At 38.2% G+C, this 20,926-nt stretch overlaps 1 protein-coding gene across 1 annotated transcript in view; it reads right to left on the reverse strand.

The window, feature by feature from the left end:
• Positions 1 to 2,573: 2,573 nt before the first annotated feature.
• The window catches only part of UBE2D3 (ubiquitin conjugating enzyme E2 D3), a gene marked incomplete at its 5' end in the record, with an annotated part of 35,170 nt that continues 16,817 nt past the window's right edge, over positions 2,574 to 20,926 (reverse strand). Inside the window, 6 exons of the mRNA XM_082051201.1 lie at positions 2,574 to 3,909; positions 5,526 to 5,619; positions 6,961 to 7,066; positions 7,882 to 7,959; positions 10,266 to 10,297; positions 10,381 to 10,444. Coding sequence (XP_081907327.1) covers positions 3,864 to 3,909; positions 5,526 to 5,619; positions 6,961 to 7,066; positions 7,882 to 7,959; positions 10,266 to 10,297; positions 10,381 to 10,444 — 420 coding nt within the window. The 3' untranslated portion in view covers positions 2,574 to 3,863. The remainder of the gene's footprint in view (positions 3,910 to 5,525; positions 5,620 to 6,960; positions 7,067 to 7,881; positions 7,960 to 10,265; positions 10,298 to 10,380; positions 10,445 to 20,926) is intronic.

Raw genomic sequence — 20,926 nt, forward strand, 5'->3', positions numbered from 1 at the left:
TATCTCATTCCTTTATTCTAGTGCTGATTTGTTTCATTTAAATTTAACTGAAATGGTTGTCTAAGCCTAGTTTTCATGTATAAAACTACACACAAACCAGGCAAAGAAACTGGATTTTTCAGGGGGGTGGGACACATATAAACACAGCAAGAAATCTTCAGCTAAACTCCAACTTTTACTATGAAGTTTTATGTATATTTATTAGACTTGCAGACTGAAGATTTCCTCTGAATCACTAGCCACATCTTATGGACCTATGGTATCTTCTTCAGATGATAATGCCTGTAAAATACTATTGTTTAATAACAATGAAGGCTTTGAAATAAAATGGCTAGAGAGAACAAATGAGTGGAGGCTGCAGAAAAGAACACAACGATATTTGGAACATTTCCGGCTGTGAATGTTTAAACCATCACATTATCTGTTAAACAACGCTAATTCCTTTTTGCATAAGCAACTATCAAATCTAACAGGACTAGTATAGTGTATCCGCACAGCTATATACTAACTAGATGCCTTTTAATCATTTACTCGACTGTCGTTCCATCCCTCCATAGCAATCAGACCTTACTGTTGCGGTCTGCTTGAAGCCAGACTTGTGTTTCAGAAAGAATTCGCACCTACAATCTCTATATAAAAGCTTTCAACAGTGCAACTGAGTAGAATGTTTTTACACACAAATATAAAAGTGTTTATACTATTTTTTTCAACCAATACAGATGTTGTGAGCATCGAAAGACAGGGAAAGAAAAAAGATATCCCTCATCAAAGCTGCAGAGAAAAGCTTTTCCTGCATCCTGAAAAGACTCAAAAATGTCCTTAAAACAACTGCAAGTTTTTCAAGTTAAATTTGAATAAGCTAACTGCAATCTTGTTGTCAAATTCAAACTCCATTTAAACATAGCAATAAATCTTAAAAAAATAAAAATCCAGAAACAACACTGAAGTGTTAAGTTTCTTTCCTTGTTAGATGTTTGTGAAATCTAAGTGCCTTGGCTTGACACGTTCTCCATAAATACCTTTAGATAAAAGGCATTTAAAAATGTATATATTTTGCTCAATCCAAGATTTTTAGGCTGGATCTGGCTCCTGTGTTCTGAAGCTATTCTTGTATTTATCATCCTGAAATAAGTCTCTCAATAGAGCTGACGTACAATCCACTTCAATGTTTTTCAAAACCTTCAGTTTTCACATGGAGCTAAAATTGAATTTTTTTCCCCTTCAGATGCTTCATATTAATCGAAATCTACTACTTGCTTTTTAGAATATCTGTAGATTTGGTAGGTATATTTCTCAGGGTTAATTACTAATTAAGCTTTTCCTTTTGGTAAAAATTCTTAAATTCTTTCATCATCTTATTAGCTGACATTAACCAGTTCCTCATCCTGTGTCCCCACTTGAACCACAATCCCAAATACAACACGAGACACAAGCAAGACAAAACACCTGCCATTTCCCACTTCACAAAGGGAAGATGCTCAGCATGACCTCCAGCGTGCACGTAACACATCCACAATCCACCCATCATCCTTGCATCAAAATACAGAGCGTCTAAGTACAAAAAATGATCACAGAAATACCGCATTCTGGATGTACAAGAGAACTATACAGTGGTCCAAACAGGATTTCCATCTTCCATGTCATATTTTACTATATTCTCCTTCCCTGACCCTTCCTCATCCACATCTTGTTGAGTTTATAAACCTGATGCCTCACATCTCACGTTTTTTTAGCTGATCATGTGATTTCATCAGCTAAGGCTACAAAACAAAGTAACGAGCATCAAATTAACAGAATTACCAAAAAGGTGACAGCAACGTTTGCAAGCTTAGAAATATAAGTGTTTATCTCAGCTGTAATGTTACTGGCAGCTGCATTTTAAGTCTATCCATTTTTCCAGCAAAACGGTGTAAGCAAAAAATATCTTCAGTTAGCGAAGCAGAAATACTGCACGAACTGCAACTTAAATTTGAGAACATCATTTCAGCGCTGTTAAAGAGAGCCCAGGTTTCTAAATTTCAAGCCAGCTAGACTTATAAGTTCACTTGCATAGCTTAGAACCAGAACAAACCATGTCCAAACTACATATTCACATTTTTATAAAAATTAAGGTTTAACATTTATTTTACATCTAGCTTTCCACATCCATGTGGGGACAAGGAATCAGAATGTACATAACTATTAAGCAGTGCAAAAGTGGTGCCAGTGTGAAGTCACAGATGCACAATAAACTGATAATACAAGACTAGAGAAAATGAAGCTACGGATGTTAAAAAAGGAGACCAAAAAAAATCAAACAGGGAAAAATATGAAGGAAGAGGGCAGGAAAGAGGAGAGCTGGATGTTTAATAATGCCCTTGTTGCTGCAGAGATAAGCTAATGGCACAAGACAACGTTTCCTGTAGAACAAAGATCCAATAGCAATGAGTCTTTATCCACATTTAGTCACCTGATGGGAGGAAAGTGTCTGTTGTATTAAAATAGTCATCAATGCAAATGGCAGCATGGCTGAACAAGTCCTTTTCAATGGTAATGAACATCCCACATAGTAAAGTCACTTCAACACAGCCTCATGACAATTCCCACATCAAAACAGTACTTTATTTTATATATTTTTTTGCCTCATCATTACTATCACATTAAGATCTTTCAGCTGTCAAGTGTACAAGGTGAAGAAAAAGGTTCTCAGTCAGCAAACAGGGGTGCATCGGGAAGGGCCTCCGTGACACACCACTTCAGATCTGCTGGGTCCCAAGTCCATCCTTGAACGCTGGGCTCCCAGCACCACGTGTAGCACCCGACTACGGCTACACTACTATGTTAGCTTATTAATTCTGCATACATCAGGCCGAACAATGTGTCAACCTGCAACAGACTGAGCATTATAACTGAAAATGGCAAAAGATTCACTCTATTGAACTTTACATCATTATTTGATGTTAAACAATGAGGCAAATCCCAACAGTATATACAAAAACCAGCTTTGCTTTTACAAAAGATTTTGTTTCCCATATTGATTAATCCAGGCAGCTAACTCATTGGTTTATGCAACTTTATTGAAGAAAATAAATCAATTACTAGTAGAGCTATTAGTTGATCACTCATCCATTGACAACTTGCATCATTTATTCAGTGCTATATTAAACAGTGTTTTGGAAGACAGATTAACTAATAGCTCCAAGCCTCCTAACAAAATTTAAATGAATTACAAAAATGTTCTTAGACCCTATTTTGGAATACAAGGGATGTTTGACTTCCAATTTCCATTCTCTGTAAAACAAGAACTGGTCATTCCTTTATTGACATGCATAAGATACATCACATTTTCTGTTCTGTTGATGCTATAGATTCAGTACCAATTCTCCAGACACACCAGTTATGAGCAAAAGTATATAATAAAACCTCAGTTCTCTAACACTGGAAGGTTTTGAAACAAGATGGATGTTGCTACAGCAATGTTACTTCTTTGATGGGAGAAAATTGAGCATCCATCTCCCCTCCCCCCTTCAGGTGACATCTTCAGTATCTGTTAGAGCAGTGAGGAATGTTTGTTTTTAATCTCATAACCAAGTTAGAATGAAGACATTGGCCACATAATACACATGCTCCATTAAAAAAAATTCTGAATCTTGGGCAATTGTTCTTGTGTAACTACTTTACAGATTCTAAAAGCAGTTATTGTCCAAAGCTGGAAGAACTAAAGTCTTCTCAGATGAGCATGTGCATGAATGGAAGGAGGTAAACAAAAAAATAAAAAAGATGAGGTCTGAGAGGGGAGCAGCCGGATAAGAAAATCAAAAAAGGAACAGTAATTTAAAGTTTATTCCAGCTATAATGCAGGTTATTCTGACTTTAAGGTAGCATCACATGGCATACTTCTGAGTCCATTCCCGAGATATTCTGTTGTACCTGCAGGTAAAAGAGGGATTGGTGTCAGCATGAAAACGACAATTTCCTGAGCAGTTAATGACTAAGTATCACTTTATCCCCATCTCCCTATTCTCTTCACACCAAGAGAAGTCGTCTTCCATACTATGATACACTTGAACTGAAAAAACTGAACGACTCCCTACCTGGACTAACTAGAATATTCTCTAATTTATATGAAACACTTCAAATTCAAGACAAGCAGATTTGCTAGAAGTCTGCTGTGAAAAACTACCGAAAGGGAAGCAATGGAGACCACCTGGGGTGGGAGAGGCAAGGGGAGCGTTTCATTTAAATTCTGACCTTAGGTAAAGATTACAGAGTATCACATGCCATAAGTAAAGATTACTTGGGTTAATTAATATCATTGGATACAAAACGTCAGTTTTCCCATTTTAGAGTAAAAACAACATTAAGCACTTCTTCACACTTAATATTCTGTTTCCACATGAATATACTATTCAACTTTTAAAAAGGACATTAAAAGAATATTTACATACGCTACTTCCACAGGATTTAAGCTAACAATTAGTTTTTACTTAACTCCATGCTTGTCAGTAAGAAGTTAATTTTCAACTACACAAGCAGAACACGATCCCCATACATCTTCCTAGCTTACATATAGAAGACAGACACTGCTGAATAATCAAAAGTTGGAATTTGGATTGTCTAAATTCACCCGTGTCTACACATGAGGTCTTCCTGCAGGGCATCACTTTTAATGAAATTCTGAGTAAAATCTTGCTAAATACTTACCAGAATAAGCTGACAAGCTGGCTTAAAACTCAACAATTATTTAATACTATCTGGGTTTTTTTTTTTGGCCATGCAAGAGCAGTATCTGTGAGAAATAGTGACTAGCCAATCCATTTCACACTAACCACAGATCAAGCTGTTAAATATCCAAGTTCAGTAACTGGTGCATCCATTATCTGTTAGTTAATCCAGTGCCTTAGAGCATGCAGCACCCAAGTGCTGACAAGTTTCCGTTTGGTTAAATGCACCATAATGTGCAGATTTTCTTACCCTACAGCATAGCGTATTTCTCTGTCCACTCTCTTGCTAACCTATTGTACCTAATTGGACAAGTATGTTTAGCATTAATATATATATATATATAAACAAAAATAAAGTCTACTTCACATAATTCTATCTGTGCAAAATGTTAAAAACTCATAACGGGGAAAAAAGGGTTTTTTCAACACAGATAGGAAAAAAGTTCTGAAGCCTTTTTTTCAAGGGGAGCACCAAAATTAAAGACCAAGCTGCTACCAAAAGAAAGCATCAAAATAACAAAGCTTTTCCTCAGTATGAAGATCTAACTATCTTTATGCATGGTAAACAAAATGTTATGCAATACATATTTTAAACCACTGCCACGCAAATGAGAAAAACATAGTCTCCTTCACCCACAACTCCAAAGACACTGAGTCCCTTTGTTTCTACATTAAGGATGACCAAGAATAGGTACTTCTTTGACACACAAGTTCTCCCCATCCCAGATTCCGACAAAAGGCTCACTCAGCACAACTGCTGCCTGACAATGCACTCTTCAAAACTTGTGTTAAAATATCAGCCTTACACAACTCTGTACTTACTTGTCTCTGTCTGTTTTATAGATACGTGCAATCTCTGGCACTAGTGGGTCATCTGGATTTGGATCACATAACAGTGAACAAATGGATAAGAGAACTGTAAAATAAAAAAAGACAATACTTGATAGCAAAACAGGAGCAACAATCTCAGAAAGAATGGAGCACAGATCTTTGCATTAGCACAATGGCGGCACAGGAGAGGACCTAAAAAGCATTTTCCTGATATATGGCCAAAATAAATTCGTAATCCACTCCAAATAAAAAGCCCAGGAAGACTTAAAAGTCTGTAAGAACTATTTGTTTCCTATTTCCCAATACTTAGAGCTGTCAGTATGTACATGAGAACAGCACTGTTGTCCCCTGCACTACAATGCAACAGCCAACAAAAGCATGTTATTATATATGCTCATGATCAGCACATTCCATGGTTTGATTTACTAAAACTTTTTCTTTTTTTTTTTTTTTTTTTAAATCAGACTGAATTCTTTCCCTGTTGTATGTAAGGTAGCAATACCCTGGTCTGCACCGATAAAACTACACATGTTGTAAAATAAAGTAGTAACACTTGTAGGCAGCTATGAGGACTTCATCCTCTACCCTCACAGTAGCTTTGAAAGAAAAACAATAGTCAAAGCACTAAAATGTAGGGAATCCACATTCAAATCACAAACCTACTCTATGACAGACAGGAATTACAAGTTCTATACAAAAAGGAGCATTTTGATGGATCTTTTGAAGCCACAGTGACTAGTGGCTTTCAGGTAAACAAAATCTGATCATCATGAAAATATCTGAATATTAATTGTTATTTGCTGTCGTAAAATGAGGAAAGCTACAAAGCTTCTATTGCAGCACAACAGCAATTTATCCTGAAGTAGAATCAGTGAGCTAAGTTGATGAAGTAACGTAATACAATGCCAGCGCACAGTGGCAAAAAGCAGTGTGCATCACTAACAGTTTTGTGCATCTACCACAGAGTTATGACAATATAACTCTGCATGTAATTCTAGACAAACTCAGTCAAAAAACAATGCAGATTTCATTATTAAAATCTGACTTTAAATTAATATACAAACGTGTATCTACATGGACAGCTGCAAACAAACAGCTTCACAGCCTTAGCTCAAATAGCACCACCACAGCCCTGTTTCAATCCAAATGCTGGCAGATTCCTCCAGGATCAAGCTAGTAAATAAGCTCTGATAATAATACTAAAGCAAGTAAGTGGCCTGACAAAGCCTTAAACAGCCATATAGCAGAAGATGTTAGAAAAAACAAATATCCGCTAAAAATACAGGAAAATAGAGTTATCAAACTGGCAAAACACAGGCTAGAATGAGTAAGGGAAATCAAGAGATGAGTAAGAACTCCAGACAACCAAAGCTAGAAGCACAGTATTCAACACAAGATGGAAGTATTTCTCCTTCACAAAAGTTACCTTTAGAAATAGTTAAAGCAGGAGACCACTGTGATCTTAGAATATCAAGACAAATGCTGCCATTACTGTTAATATTTGGATGATAGATTCTTGTTGTAAATGCAACCTGCAACAAAAAAAAAATATGAAGAGTGTGTTTTGGTCTATGACGACAATGACATCACCCTTTCTCCTCAGCCAAGTTATCAGTCAACTCAATTTACTCTAAAAGAAAACAGATTAAGCAGCTAAACTGCATCAAATTCATGGAAATGCACCCAAGCCACAACTTCTCAGTTGCCATTCACCAGGCCCTCTATTTCCAGAGAGAGGGCACATGTGAGGCTGTGTTTTGATAACAGGTGCCTGTGTCATGATGAAGACACTCGAGAGACGTGCCCGAACCACAGTACCACTGCTATCACAGAGCTAAAAAAGCCCTCACACGTTGCGGTGACTCCAATGTGCCCTTTCATATTGACTGAAAATTGGAAGACAATGCTAGTGGCTGATACAGCTGCAAAGAAGAGCATATTTTGCAGTTGTTGCCAAACAGATGCCATCTTCCCTGATTTTAGGCGCTCAGCAAGTTAATCCCTATCCATAGTGTCACATTCCTATCGAACAACCCAAAGAGCTACACTGTTAGACCTGACAGTCCCCTCAGCAAGAATTTTATTATTGTAACACAAAGCTAATGAGTTTTCCCATCAATTAAGAAAAAGAGAACTAAAACAAAGAATAGATATGAATTTGCTCCCAAAACATATGCCAACACACTCATTCTTGTGGTGGTCAGAAAGGGACATAGCCATCTAAGATACTGTAAGAATGCATGAAGGAAGTGAGAACTTTAGAACATTACAACACAGATGCTGACAGTTTGTCCTATACTTGGTTCTTTAAAGGAACTAATTTCACAAATGAGAAAGCAATACTTACCTTAGGTGGTTTGAAAGGGTAGTCTGTAGGAAAGTGAATTGTCAAGAAGAATACACCACCCTGATATGGACTGTCATTCTGTCAAAGTAAACAAATAATCATCCTATTACCATCTTTAGGACTAAATATCACTGAAGATCTTGTTTTTAAACAAAAGTTATTTAAGCAACTGAACTGTTTAATCCATTAATACAAGAGAGATGCAATTAAAATTCAATTACTACTTCCTCAGGTTAGTGATACAGAACACGTACAGGTCACTTTCTGAATGGACGTCCCTGAGCTAATGCTTTGTAGAAAACAGCTGCTTTAACAATCCACTCAGGACAACTTGGCACAAGCATCCAAAAGCCTCTGAGACAGCTCCAAGAAGTGACAGTACAGAGAAGTTCCATGTTTGGAGCTTATTTGCTACGAGCACCCAAGCTTACAGTGGCCATGGGCTGCTCTAAGGGCCTTCCATCCCCTTTTAAGTTCTGTCCTTAGCTTAGGCGTTGCTCAGCCCTGCAGAACACCTACAAATACACAGCTAACTCCTTGTTCCTTGCAAAAAAACCCCAAAACAACAACAAAATCAAAAACCTCACCCCACCAGCACCAAACAAAAAAACCTCCCATCAAGATTAAAGTGAAATCTTCCTCCCTTTCTGTATGAGAAATTCACTGTAATCTAGTATGGAAGAGTATTTCACATTTCCCTGCGCCAAGGAAACAATTATGAGGATAACTGGTTCGGGTGTTAACTATTAGCAGGAAAGCACCACGTGGAAGTAAGCAAAGCTGATAATAAGCAGAGAATACATGGAGTGACTGAATAGGGATTGCGTAAGTTACTAGTTATGAGAAGATGTAAGAAGTTTTTACTTGAAACTACAACTAAATTTCTGAAATAGAGCTAAGAACTTCACAATTAACCTGAAGACTCATATTAACATTACTATTTCGCATTCATTGCGAGAAGTTTTCACCAGTGTAAGGAAATAACTCCATCTTACTTATATACCAGAACATAAAATTCTGCATCACAAGACAAGCAACTCAAACCTGAAAACTTACAGATTATACCCTCTCCAAACTCTGCTGAAAACCTCACAGCCAAGACATAACCTCCGTTTGATCAATAAATACTACATGAGGCCTTGAGGAGCCAGAAAGCAACCCCTGAACTGCAAATAAATTTTAGCAATTATAAACCCCTCTCAGAATGTGTTAGACCAATGCACGCTCTCTCATGTCTAAGAAAATCCCAGCCTGGCTAATATCGCACTGCAGAGGTGGAAAGCCAGGGGACTGGTTCTACAATCCTTGTCTGTTATTAAAGGCACAAAGCAACACCACGGGACCACCAGAACCACTGACACCACACTTCTGTCAGGATACTGCCCAGACTTGAAACAGGAATGCGAACCTTTTGACACCACAAAACTATATGAGAAGAAAAGCTTCCCAGAAGGGGAAGCTAAAAACAATAATCTCAATTTAAATACAACTGCTGTTTAACACCTTATGGCCACACAGACACCAGCTACATAAAATCATATTCAGTACAGTGCAGAACATTCTTTGCCTTTTGAACATTAATATAGCTATTAAACAAATTAATCTTCTTGAAGCACCTAGTTAAAATCAATGGGGACCAGGGACTTTGGAATGGAGAGCCATTTTTTCCAGTCAGGTGAACCTGTAACAGGCACATTTTCCATCGTGGTCTCCTAAAACCACACTTGTTGCTATAAAGTCAGGGCAATTCAGCAACACTGATATTTAATTCCTACTCCGTAGCCTCACCAGAAGCACCGCATTGTGGCTGCAGGTCTACTGGCATCCAATATTTGTCTTCTCAAGTTACAGCAGGTTTTGTTTTCTAAATATAGATAACCAGCCCTGAGAACACCAGATGTCAAGTGTTTGCAGGTTACCTTTTCAGTAAAGGCAAACATTTGCCTCCTTTACTCTAACGAGGAAAGAGTCACATTCAGGTTTCATTTAACACACAATTTCTTCCTCCAGGCGTAACTGGAACCTAACACTTCAGTGACTTTTTCCCTCCTATATCTAGATATATTTTCAAGATCTCAGTACATGACACCAGACCAAAGAAGGATTCCCTGTTCCAAAATCCACACAAAAGCATCTCATCTAATTCCGAACACTGAGACCAGCTCCTACTACAAAGTTCATGCTAGATTCAAACTTCAGAAAAAGTTAAATGCAAAGTTTCTAGATATTAAGTGATAATGCCTAACATTGCTCTAGAGGATCATTTCAGCTGAAACACGTGGGCCTGATAAGGGGAGTTACAAAGTAAAACAAAAAACCCCACAGTTTCCACCTGAATAAGAACTACTGGTTGAGTATTACATCACAAGAATTCGAATACTTACAGGTCCCATAATTGTGGCTTGCCAATGAAACACTACAAAAGAAAAACTCCGCATTATTATCTATGCATGATATGCTTTGAGTTAGAGCAACATATGAAACTTAAGGGTTACTTACTGTCATCTCCAACGGGACCTGCTGAACACTGTGCTGGAGGGTCACGGGCTAAGTCACTAAGTTCCTTTAGGAAAAAAAAGAACAACAAAATAAATTATTCAGAGAAGAAACACTAATGAACTTAGTCATTTTCACTTCATGTCCAGCAAAAACCTTTAAGTTTTCCCATATACAAACACAGGAGGATGCGCAATAACAGCTACAAGAACCACTATATCAGCGTCAAAAATGCCTTTATAAAAGACAACAATTGCCAAAACCAGCTACAAAAGTAAACAGCTACAATGACTATGCTTTTCCAAATAAATATCACAACTGTAAAGACACTCCTGCTGAAGGACAGAAAGAAGAGCAGGATACAGAGCCTGAAGAGGGCCAAGTCTAATCACTTTCTGATCACAATTTGCAAGGATTCAGTCTTAGCTAGAGAAGCCTGAAGCAGGAAGAGAGAAAGCTATTGATGAGTCTTCATTAAACAGAAGGCACTGTGTAATGCACCACCTGATGCTGAGGCTCGGAACAGGAAGAAAAACCAAAAAAAAACCCCACCAAACCAACAGGGAAACTTAAGTTTCATTTTTCCTCACTACCCCCATCAGGGATACATCTTGCATAGATCAAAGGAGACGGGAAAATTAAAGACGCAGACAACTGTTGGAATCAGGGAAAATATCTGTATTTTTAATTTTAAACTTGATATTTAAGACAATAATACCTTTAAAATTCTGAACAACTGAGCTGCAGAAACAGTTCCCTCCCTCCCCCATTACAGCGAGAAATGAAAACAGAAACTTCAGATGGAGGTTTCCTTGTGTAGTATCAAGATTGCTGGGATTAGTCAAAGCAGCTCAGTATTACTTCATTTAAACGCTCAGCAAGTTACTTGCTTGGACAGTGTCTTTTAAAATTAAATTTATACCCTTCCCTGCTCTCTTCTGAATCTAAGAACAGCTTCAGGAACTTGTATAAATCTACACTTGTCAAGGCATCTGGAAGTCATGAGAAACGGGAAAACCTTCAATCCCTCTCCCATATATTAACAGTTGCATACAAGTTATTTTGCTGCAAGTCTACACAAACCATTAAAAAATGAACTTTCCATTACTTTTTCAGACATTTAAGATACTCAGGCATACCTATTATGCTGGAAACATATGCACATTTGCATCAGACAGCTGTTTTGTCTGGGAGGATCCTAATGTACATACCTTAAGTTTCACAAATTCTGCACTTGATAAAAATGTAATAAGTGTAAGTCAATATGAAGTGAGGGGAAAAATATGTTTCCCGTAACTTAACCATGTTCTTTGGTAGAACAATGGCTCCTGCAAACACTGCAAGAATAGCACTGCTTCAACATGGAGAAGTCCACACAGTAAGAAAAAACAACAAGAAAACCCAAACACCCCCTCTCCCAAACAAACACACCAAAAAACCCTTATTCTTGCATTTTCCCTCCCTACACATGCTATTTTTGACGAACTTTCCAATTAACCAAGTTTCATTTTTGCACTGACATCGGACTATTTTGTAAACCAGAACTGTATCAACAATGGCACAATGAAGTTAATATTACGGTTCATTTCACTGCTGCTGTTATTTAGAAGTGCAGGCAACGGCTCTTTCCAGATCATCACCGTAAATCCATTCTGAGGACATTTCTCTACACCCCCAGTTATTATTTTGAGTCCCTGTGGTAGACGTATTTCTGCCAAGAAATATCACTTGTTAGGTCCATATATTGTTCAGCACCCTCCAGAAAAAAATGCTAAGTTAGATTTACACTGTCCATGCAAATGCAAGGAATATAAAAGAACCTTCAGAAGAAACCTCTTCTAAATTTCAGGATATTTTTGTTTTCCCATTTAACAAATACAGCAGGTTTTGTTAATCAGACTTATTTCTCTTGTTTTCCAATTCTAGGAATGATCAATTGTTCCCAAAACCTGAGAGAAAAAAGTCCCACTGGATCTTTCGTCCCTTAAATGTTGTAGCAATAGAATAAGCACAAAGACACAAATGTTACTATACTAATGTAGTTGTGTAGTTATTACTGGGTTATTTAATTAATCAGGGAAGAAGATAATATCTTATTTTTTAAAAGACTATCACAGGGACTACGAACTATGAAAAGGCTTTTCACGCAGTTCATGAAAACTATAAAAACGAATACCATTAAGACAAGGAGGGGCAAGAAAAGAACAGCATGAAGTGGACTGTCCCAGGAACACGCGTTAGACTAGAGAGTTCTAAGAGCTAAGTCTAAGAAATTAGTACTCAAGGTAAAAATATGGTGTTTCAACACAGCAGGAAAATTAGAGTATATTAGTAATTCAACTAGGACAAGCAAATACAAGTAGGATTGCAAATGCAAGGCAAAAATTTACTAAATTCTGGTGAAAAAATGTGTGCAAAAACCCCTCCAGTAACATTAAGAAAAATTTACAAGCTGAAACACGGTTGTAATATTTGAGTCTCCAGCCATTTCAAAATATACATCCATGCCGAGTTACTTGAACTGTTCTAGACAACACACAAGCAGTGATTTTTCATAAGCAAAATGACTAAAGTTTTGTCCAGCCCAAACCATTTTTGTAAAAAAACAAAACAAACCACACCAAAAAACTGTGCTAAACAAAGCAGCTCAAAATACAGGTGAGGCTGGGAACACACAATACACCGCTTGCATTTCAACCACAGAGCAAACCATTTATCCACTAAATTCAGAAAGCAAAAGCTGTGGCGGCAGCATTCTTGTGTTTGTTTCTCTCCGATAGTATGGTCAAAAGAGTAAAGCTGCAAACTGGAATAACTGGAAACTCAACAACCAGAGGCACACGAGCTGTGACATTTGGAGCCCAGTTGAAGCATTTCAGTCAAGGAAAGGGAGGAACTTTTTATGTTATGCCTTTTTTTCTTCTTAAAAGCTTCCCACTCAGCAGCGGAAACACAAACTGACCCTCTGCAGTTCAGCAATCAAGAGCCACTATTCTGTAGCAGGAAAAGATTTAATCTGAAAAATATTTCTGATGGTAAAAATAAGCTTGATCATTTCCATGAGCTAATTAAAAAAAAAAAAAAAAAAAAAATCAGCTCATAATCATTCCCCTGCTTTCACCGAATTTCTCACCAAGGTAAAGTACACATGAAGTTTCATTTTACAAAGAGTTTAATGGGTATTTTAGAACTAAAGGTTCCCAAGCATTGTTTTGTGGAATTTCTACATATAAGGGCTTTATGCTTCTAATATTCCTTCTGCTGCACTGCTTACTACCTCCAACTTTGCTTCTCTCTGTTCACATTCAGTTTCAGTAATGCTTTCTGTTGTCAAGAGGCACTAATCCACACCCCAAACTCTCTAATAAATCCCCAGACAGAACCCCCATTTGCCTGAAGTCGGCTGCTCTAGTATTTCACTTTGCAGGTGCCTTAAGAAAAAAAAGATATAAACTGCCAAGAAGCAAATTCCCAAAACTTCACACAGAAACAATAAGCCAAATTTGGTTCAGAATGATGTGTTACATGCCTGTTGGAAAGGTTTAGTCTTGAATTACAACTGTGACTAGTAGGCTCCGTCACTGTCAGAGGTTTCCAGCGTAGCTCCAGCATATCATCGTTTCTGTGTCCCAGTTTCCAAATATAAAGTTGTGATAGTTCCCACCTCCCCACAGGGATGATTAGTCACTTAGCATTCTACAGATTTAAACACTGTTTAAGGAGTAAGTGCCAATGCTGCTGTTAGAGGACGTACAAAAAGCAATACATGTACAATTTTGTAGCTTTGGAAAACTGATAGCTGGAAATACAGCAACAGCCAGACCTGCTTTAACACCAATGCAGTGCCACAGCTTCTGCCAGCTTCACGTTAAGTGTGTAGTAATTTGTAATCTTACTGGTGAAACAACCACAATCTTAATCTTCTTTCTTCATACATTCATCAAAAAGCCAACAAAAAATAAAGCTGTACTTTCAAGGAAAAAAAATGCTTACAAAAGCTAACTGATGTGCTTGTTTTGCACAATCACAATGATCACACATTGTAAATTACGTAACTTACAGTCTATTAAAAATTATTCTATGACAACTAATACAGAAAATCTGGCTTATACTTCAAGTGATGATCCAAAACATGGATGTGCGAGTGTGAATGCAGGACTACAATCCTATTACAAACCAGTGTTTTTCTTTCGACAGCAAAGCTGCTAAAAACTCCTCTCTACCAGATATTCAAAAGATTACAGAACTCATTTAAAGGGTGACAAAAATTTAAAGGGTACCTCATCCAAATATGCATAAGTAAGGCAGTGAAGGAAAATAACTTCAGGGAACCATTTGCATTTCTCAAGGTACCAAGTAGATCAGCAGCAGGGTCGGCTCCTTTTCCTCCCGTTTCTCAGAATTCATACTCCCTGTGGCACAACTGCTACATTTTTCTAGTTTAAGCTGGAAATAGCCAGGGCTTATTTTTAATGATAGTAGCAGCTGACTGAAATGCAGAGTGGCAGAAGATCACTCATGTTTCCTCCACAGGCATAAACTCACAGATTTAATACCGGTTTGTAACACAATTATTTGCTAAAATCAGATATTGCAGCTTTCTGGTTTGTAGTCAAGAAAGGATAATGCAAAAAACTGGGTTAATTTGCTTTAAGTTTCCAGATAGTAACTCGTTCTACCTTGGAGGGCATGAAAGGCAATATCCTGTTAAATCAGAAGTTTAAATAAAAATGAGGTAATTAAAAATAATAAATAATTTTAAAAATCAACATTAATTTGAGTGCTTGTCTAACATTGCCTGTGTTAAACAGGATATCTCAAACTCTAAGCATCCAAAAATTCATCACTACATTAGTCTTACTCATTAGCTCACAGCTGAAACCAGCTTTAAAAAAGAAGGATTGGAAGCAGCTATAAAGGGAGGGGAAGAACATTTAAGCCTGTTTGAAGATTAAGAAGTGTCAACCAGCAAAGAACTACTGCCTCATCCCACACACCTGCATTTGCAACATTCATTTCAGGATGAAAATTAATTACCCCTGGAAGCAGAAAATAACAGTTTGAAAGAACACTGAATGTGAATTTCTAAGCTGAATAAGAAAGCAGGGGCACAATACACATCGCAACATAAGTGTAACCAGCAGAAAATTATCCCTTTCCAACAAGCTGGCATTATGGCTGACAATAAATGGATAAAAACAACGTATAATGACAGTGCACAAAACAGAAATATGTAGGTTTCTGTTGTTTAAAAAAAAAAAAAAATAGCCAGAACAAATATGCCAAGAAAACACATGAAGAACAGTCACAGAAAGCAGCAAGGGCCAAAAAGCACAGAACACTTTTTAAGAAACCCAAAACATGATCAGGAATGTAACAGTTGTGATTGTCCCTATCTTGATTATTCTGCTTGTGCTATTTTTCATGGTTCTCCTTTCTCAAGCCTTTAGTACTACAATTTTCGTGCTACACACTGCATATTGTTTGTACAATGCAACAATATAATAATGGTATATTACAAGACAAACATGGAAATATTAATGTTTTAAGCCTCACGCTCAAGGAAGGAAATGCCAGACTGCTGCGCAACTGTAATTAAATCACTTTGTGTGCTTGGGCTGTGATACAAACTACTCAGATGACTACATGTTATCTTTCCGAAGAACCTACCTCTTAGTACACAAGCCCTTTGTGAATGAGAACATTGTCTGCAGCTCTTCTCATCTGCTCTGAAATCTGGAAGGTGTACAATGCAGGTAATGGTTTTCAGCAAATTTCAGTTAGCACAGCTAAAATGGCTCTCTGTTGTATGTTCCAGCCTTTTGCAGAGTTCACCTCCATAGCTGGACAGATCCAACTTGAAAAGGAGCTCAGTTACTGAGTTTGCTTTCCTGGTCACTCACTGAAGGCATGTGGAACAGACTCAGAAAGAAGGTGGCAACTACACACCTATAGTTGTGCTTTGAACTCAAAGGCATGGCTTGTTTTCCCCAAAGTAACAAAACCCACAGCAGCTGTCTTACTCAACGTGAAGAAAATCTGACTGCTTTACACACACCAGTTCTGAAGTACTACAACAATTACCATTTCCCTGGAAATAACAGAGCTATTCGAACATACATGCTCAGTGTAGGATGAGGCCTGTGCATATTGACGGGCAAAGTGTGAAGTAAAGCACTGGCTAACTACCTATCCATTCAACGATAACTGGCTATTTTAATTCTGGCATTTCCAAGCTTTGGATATCAGACCCTGGAACTTCAAATACTTTTTTCACTGCAAGAACCACACTGGTCTTTGGTTCTGTAACCCAAGACTACAATGAAGACCTCGGAGAAGAAGGTAACTAGTACAAACAGGCCACAAGAGAAGCAGCAAGATGCACCTGACTAAATGAAACAGAGTGACTGGGAAACGAAGGGACAGATTCAATTCAATACAGACAACTGTGAGGCGATGAACTTGGAAATAAGTTTATGTTCAAAGTAAGGCAGCAGCATTTGACGCATCAACCAGAAGCAGCGTCTGCACACGCGCTGCCCCAGACTCCATGTGGCAAAGGCCAAAACACAACAACTGTGGGGACTGGCAGCACACAGGACAAATTTCTGTAGAAATCACAAGCGGCCTCAATTGGGCACTTAACCTCAGCAAGTCTGTGCTTTCCGGAAAAAGGTACAAGAATTCTCCATGTTCTCAAGGAAATGTATGGAAAGGAGGATCGTGTAACAAGAAGTTATCGAATTAATATTCTAACAAATAACACCACATCTGTAATCACACTTCATTGTTTAGGTGTAGTCTGACGTATTATTCTGAAATGTAACTATTTAATCTAAAGAACTCTGAAAGTCAGCTTTCCTTTTAAAAAGCAGCCATGACTTTGACCAGCCCTTGTTTTGTATGAATCCAAAGATGCATGCAAAAGCTACTGCAATATACCATATGGGTATATTCTACAAACACAACTATGTGAGGATAATTCTACTGGCTCATCTACAGCTGCACAATTACCCTATCATATTATGCTATTGTGTATAACTACCCTTCATAATGGTTCTGCGTTTTGAACAGCCAGTGGCAGAGATGCAGAACTAAGGGTCTGTCTACAGGATTAGGTGCAGTTACATGATCAGCTCACATTGAGCCAATAGAGCATTAAAAAAGAAAAAATACAAAACTGCTTCTGGAGTGCAGCTGCTTTTACAGCTGAGTTCCACCACAGCTATCGAGGGAACAATGATGTCCATAAAGGTCTTTAAAAAGCTTAAGAGAAAAAAAAAAAAAGAAACAAGTGTTTAAAAGCATACTTATGAACATAGTGCAACCTGAATTAGAGCAATGGAAAGGGGCCATTGCTCATCTGGCAAATTGTCATTCAGGAGATTCTCCTAGATTATTCAAGGCAGGAAGAAACTGAAACCAAGTCTAAAAGGAAAAACAAAGTTTGCAGTTATCTGATTTTGAGAACTATCTGGCACTATTACTCAAATAGGCCAGCAAAGGTTGGGAAATCTTGTCTGAGAGCAGGACACTCGTATTTACTAGAAACCTAAAAGAACTGTTGGAAGAGCTCACAGACATGACAAGCACCTGGGCAACCTAACTCCAGGTTACAGAGAAAGCTCTCTATAAAGTTAACCGAGCACTAAACACAATCCTCATGCCCTCTGTCAGGAAGACCTAAAGCACTTTAGCTCCTGCACTCAGTTCAGCTTGGAACTCTGGTGTCCAGATGCTTGTGGAAAGGATTAAACATTTGTCTCCTTTTTTTTTTTACTGGGCCTTAACATTTGCAAAGCAGTCAGGAATCCTTCCATCTCACTTTCTTAAAATGGGAATAGAAAACCATCACAATTACACTGGAAAAAACTGCAGGAGATCTTGAAAACGTCTAGCATATCACTCACCTCAAAGGGATGAGGTTCAGAACAAAGGCTTCCTTTGCACAAAATCTCAATACTTAAGTTTACTGTTGGTAAAAAGGCTCTCAACAATGTTTAAACAAAACTTTTAAAAATCCCCTCTATCTATTTAGCTTTCAGTCCCAAATCCTGCAATGCTCTATTTGGCTCATTTTTCAGTATTAAACCTTGTCTACGTCCAAGTGTTTTAGAAAGAGTTGCCAAAGGCATAAACGCCAATTTTAACTTTTGAGCATGATTTTAACTTTATTTTTTTCCTGCAAGGCTTCCCCAACACAACCTACCACATTTAATGGATCAGATCAGTGCCCCATAAAAAGCCCACTGAACAGAAAGTTTCTTTTAAAAAAAGCTCCAGTACTTTCCATTTAGAGTTTGAGGCGTTTAGATTCAATTTCACAAAACTGTTCAGCGTGTGCAACTCAACACAGTTTAAGACCTTCTGCCGATAAAGCCAGCTTGACAAAAGCAATTGCATATAAAAATGCACTACTGACTACAATCAGATATACATTCTCACTGCTTCTTTCATGTCTTACCCTAATTTATTTTTTTTCCAAATATTATACTAGCAGGTTACTGCATCACATCAGTCACAGGAGAAAATGCACACCCGTAGCCTTTGCAGTGTAAATTACAGCATCCTAGCCTAAACTATCACCAAAAGTCAGCTTACACTGAGATATTGGCCCTAATGCTGAAGCACAGACCACATGTTCCCATCTGCCAGCTCTGACGCACAGGGGAGGGACCTACACAAGAACACAGGGCAGCCAGTTAAAGTGGCAAAACCTTAATATTTGCAACAGAAAGATTTATTGGAGATCACATATCAATGCCCTAACCTGAATTACACAAAAGCTCTACCCTTTTCACTCCTCCTTACCAGCTGCCACTTGACATCTCAGACGAGGTTAAGAACATCCATCCTCTACTTCAACAGTTCAACCCAGTAGACACAGAGAAAACATCTGCGGGTAGAGGATGATGCCAGGCTAGAGGTGGCCTCCACAGCTTAACTGCTCTGTATTCAACAGCTGCTACTTACAGCTGTTTACATCCTTCCCCCTCCTCTACCCATTAATGTGTGAGTGCAAAAAAAGGCATCAGTGCTTCAGAGCTGGTTACAGACTGGGGAGGCGGTTGAAGGGAGCTCATTCCGCAGTTCTACATCAGCCCCTCTATAGGAGAAACTCATGTAGGGAAACTAGCAAAAGCACCGGCTTACTCTCAAAAACAGATCTTGAAAAGTTGGAGTGATCATAAATAAAAATGTTGGCTGGACAGCCTTTTTACCCTGTACATTATCCCACCCGAATTCTCAGCATACTGGAGAACTCCGTTTTTAAGGTATGCCAGAAGTACCCATCTAATGAAATACTGATCTCTGCAGTTCTGTAAATTACTTAAGATTACAATCCCCTTCTTCCCTCATTCCAATGCACACATTTAAAGTTCTATGCTAACTGGGAATTTGTTTCACAAGCACAATGCCCAATTAACAAAGTTACTGTGGTCCAAACTTTCTAGTTAAGGAAGCATCAATTTTCCCCTCTCATAAAAAATGACTAGTTCTTAAAAGACATCCAAGACCCTAACAGTAAATGCTGGGCTTGAATATGGGTGTGTGCTGGTTTTGGCTGGGATAGAGTTAATTTTCTTCATAGTAGCTAGTATGGGGTTGTGTTTTGGATTTGTGCTGAAAACAGTGCTGATAACACAGGGACGTTTTTGTTATTGCTGAGCAGGGTTTACACAGAGTCAAGACCATTTCTGCTTCTCACACCACACACCAGCGAGTGGGCTGGGGGTGCACAAGAAGCTGGGAGGGGGCACAGCCAGGACAGCTGATCCCAACGGACCAAAGGGATATTCCACACCATAGGATGTCACACTCAGCATATAAAGCTGGTTAAACCAATGCAGATTGCCATGCTGCCTTCATTGCTGCATGTCACGATCTCTGAAAAATATTACACATCACTCCAGAGTTCGCAGCATTTCTTATATGAACATCTGGAAAGTGGGATTAAAGTTGCGATTAATTCTACACCTAGGAATAATGCTGGAGCCTATAGCCTTGAGGAAAAGAGTTATTTAGTCTCCACCACTGACAATGGAAGCCTTCTATCTGTACCTAAGTAGCGATAAATGGTTTTGCCACCTTCAGCATTTAGCTTTCAGGATTCCAAGTCCACTTAAGATTTTCTAATAAAATACCCCTCCACAATGATGCTGACTTGTGTTATGCTTAACCAAATGGATATAAAACACAACAGGCACAAGTCGTCTTAAGGATTTCACAGATGCGACATTTCATGCATACATCTCCTGTATTAATTCTATTTTTAGCCTATCAAGATCACCACTTAGGCATTTTATACTGCCTCGCTTTAACGGATGCGTATAGCAGTGATAAAATGGATGTACATCAGTGATGTGACATTCTCAAGTTTTCTCAATTTTATGCATTCCCAATTCCCCACTCCTACATAAATGTTTCCCTGCTACTAGATCATCATCATTTGAACCTGAAGCGCCAACATTCTGCAGCAATTACGGGATGTGCATTTAGCAAGGTGCACTCAACGCTTTGGACAATGTGCCACAAGCATTTAGATACA

This window comes from Streptopelia decaocto, assembly GCF_964273445.1.
Source record: "Streptopelia decaocto genome assembly, chromosome: 4".
Classification (NCBI taxonomy): Eukaryota; Metazoa; Chordata; class Aves; order Columbiformes; family Columbidae; genus Streptopelia; species Streptopelia decaocto.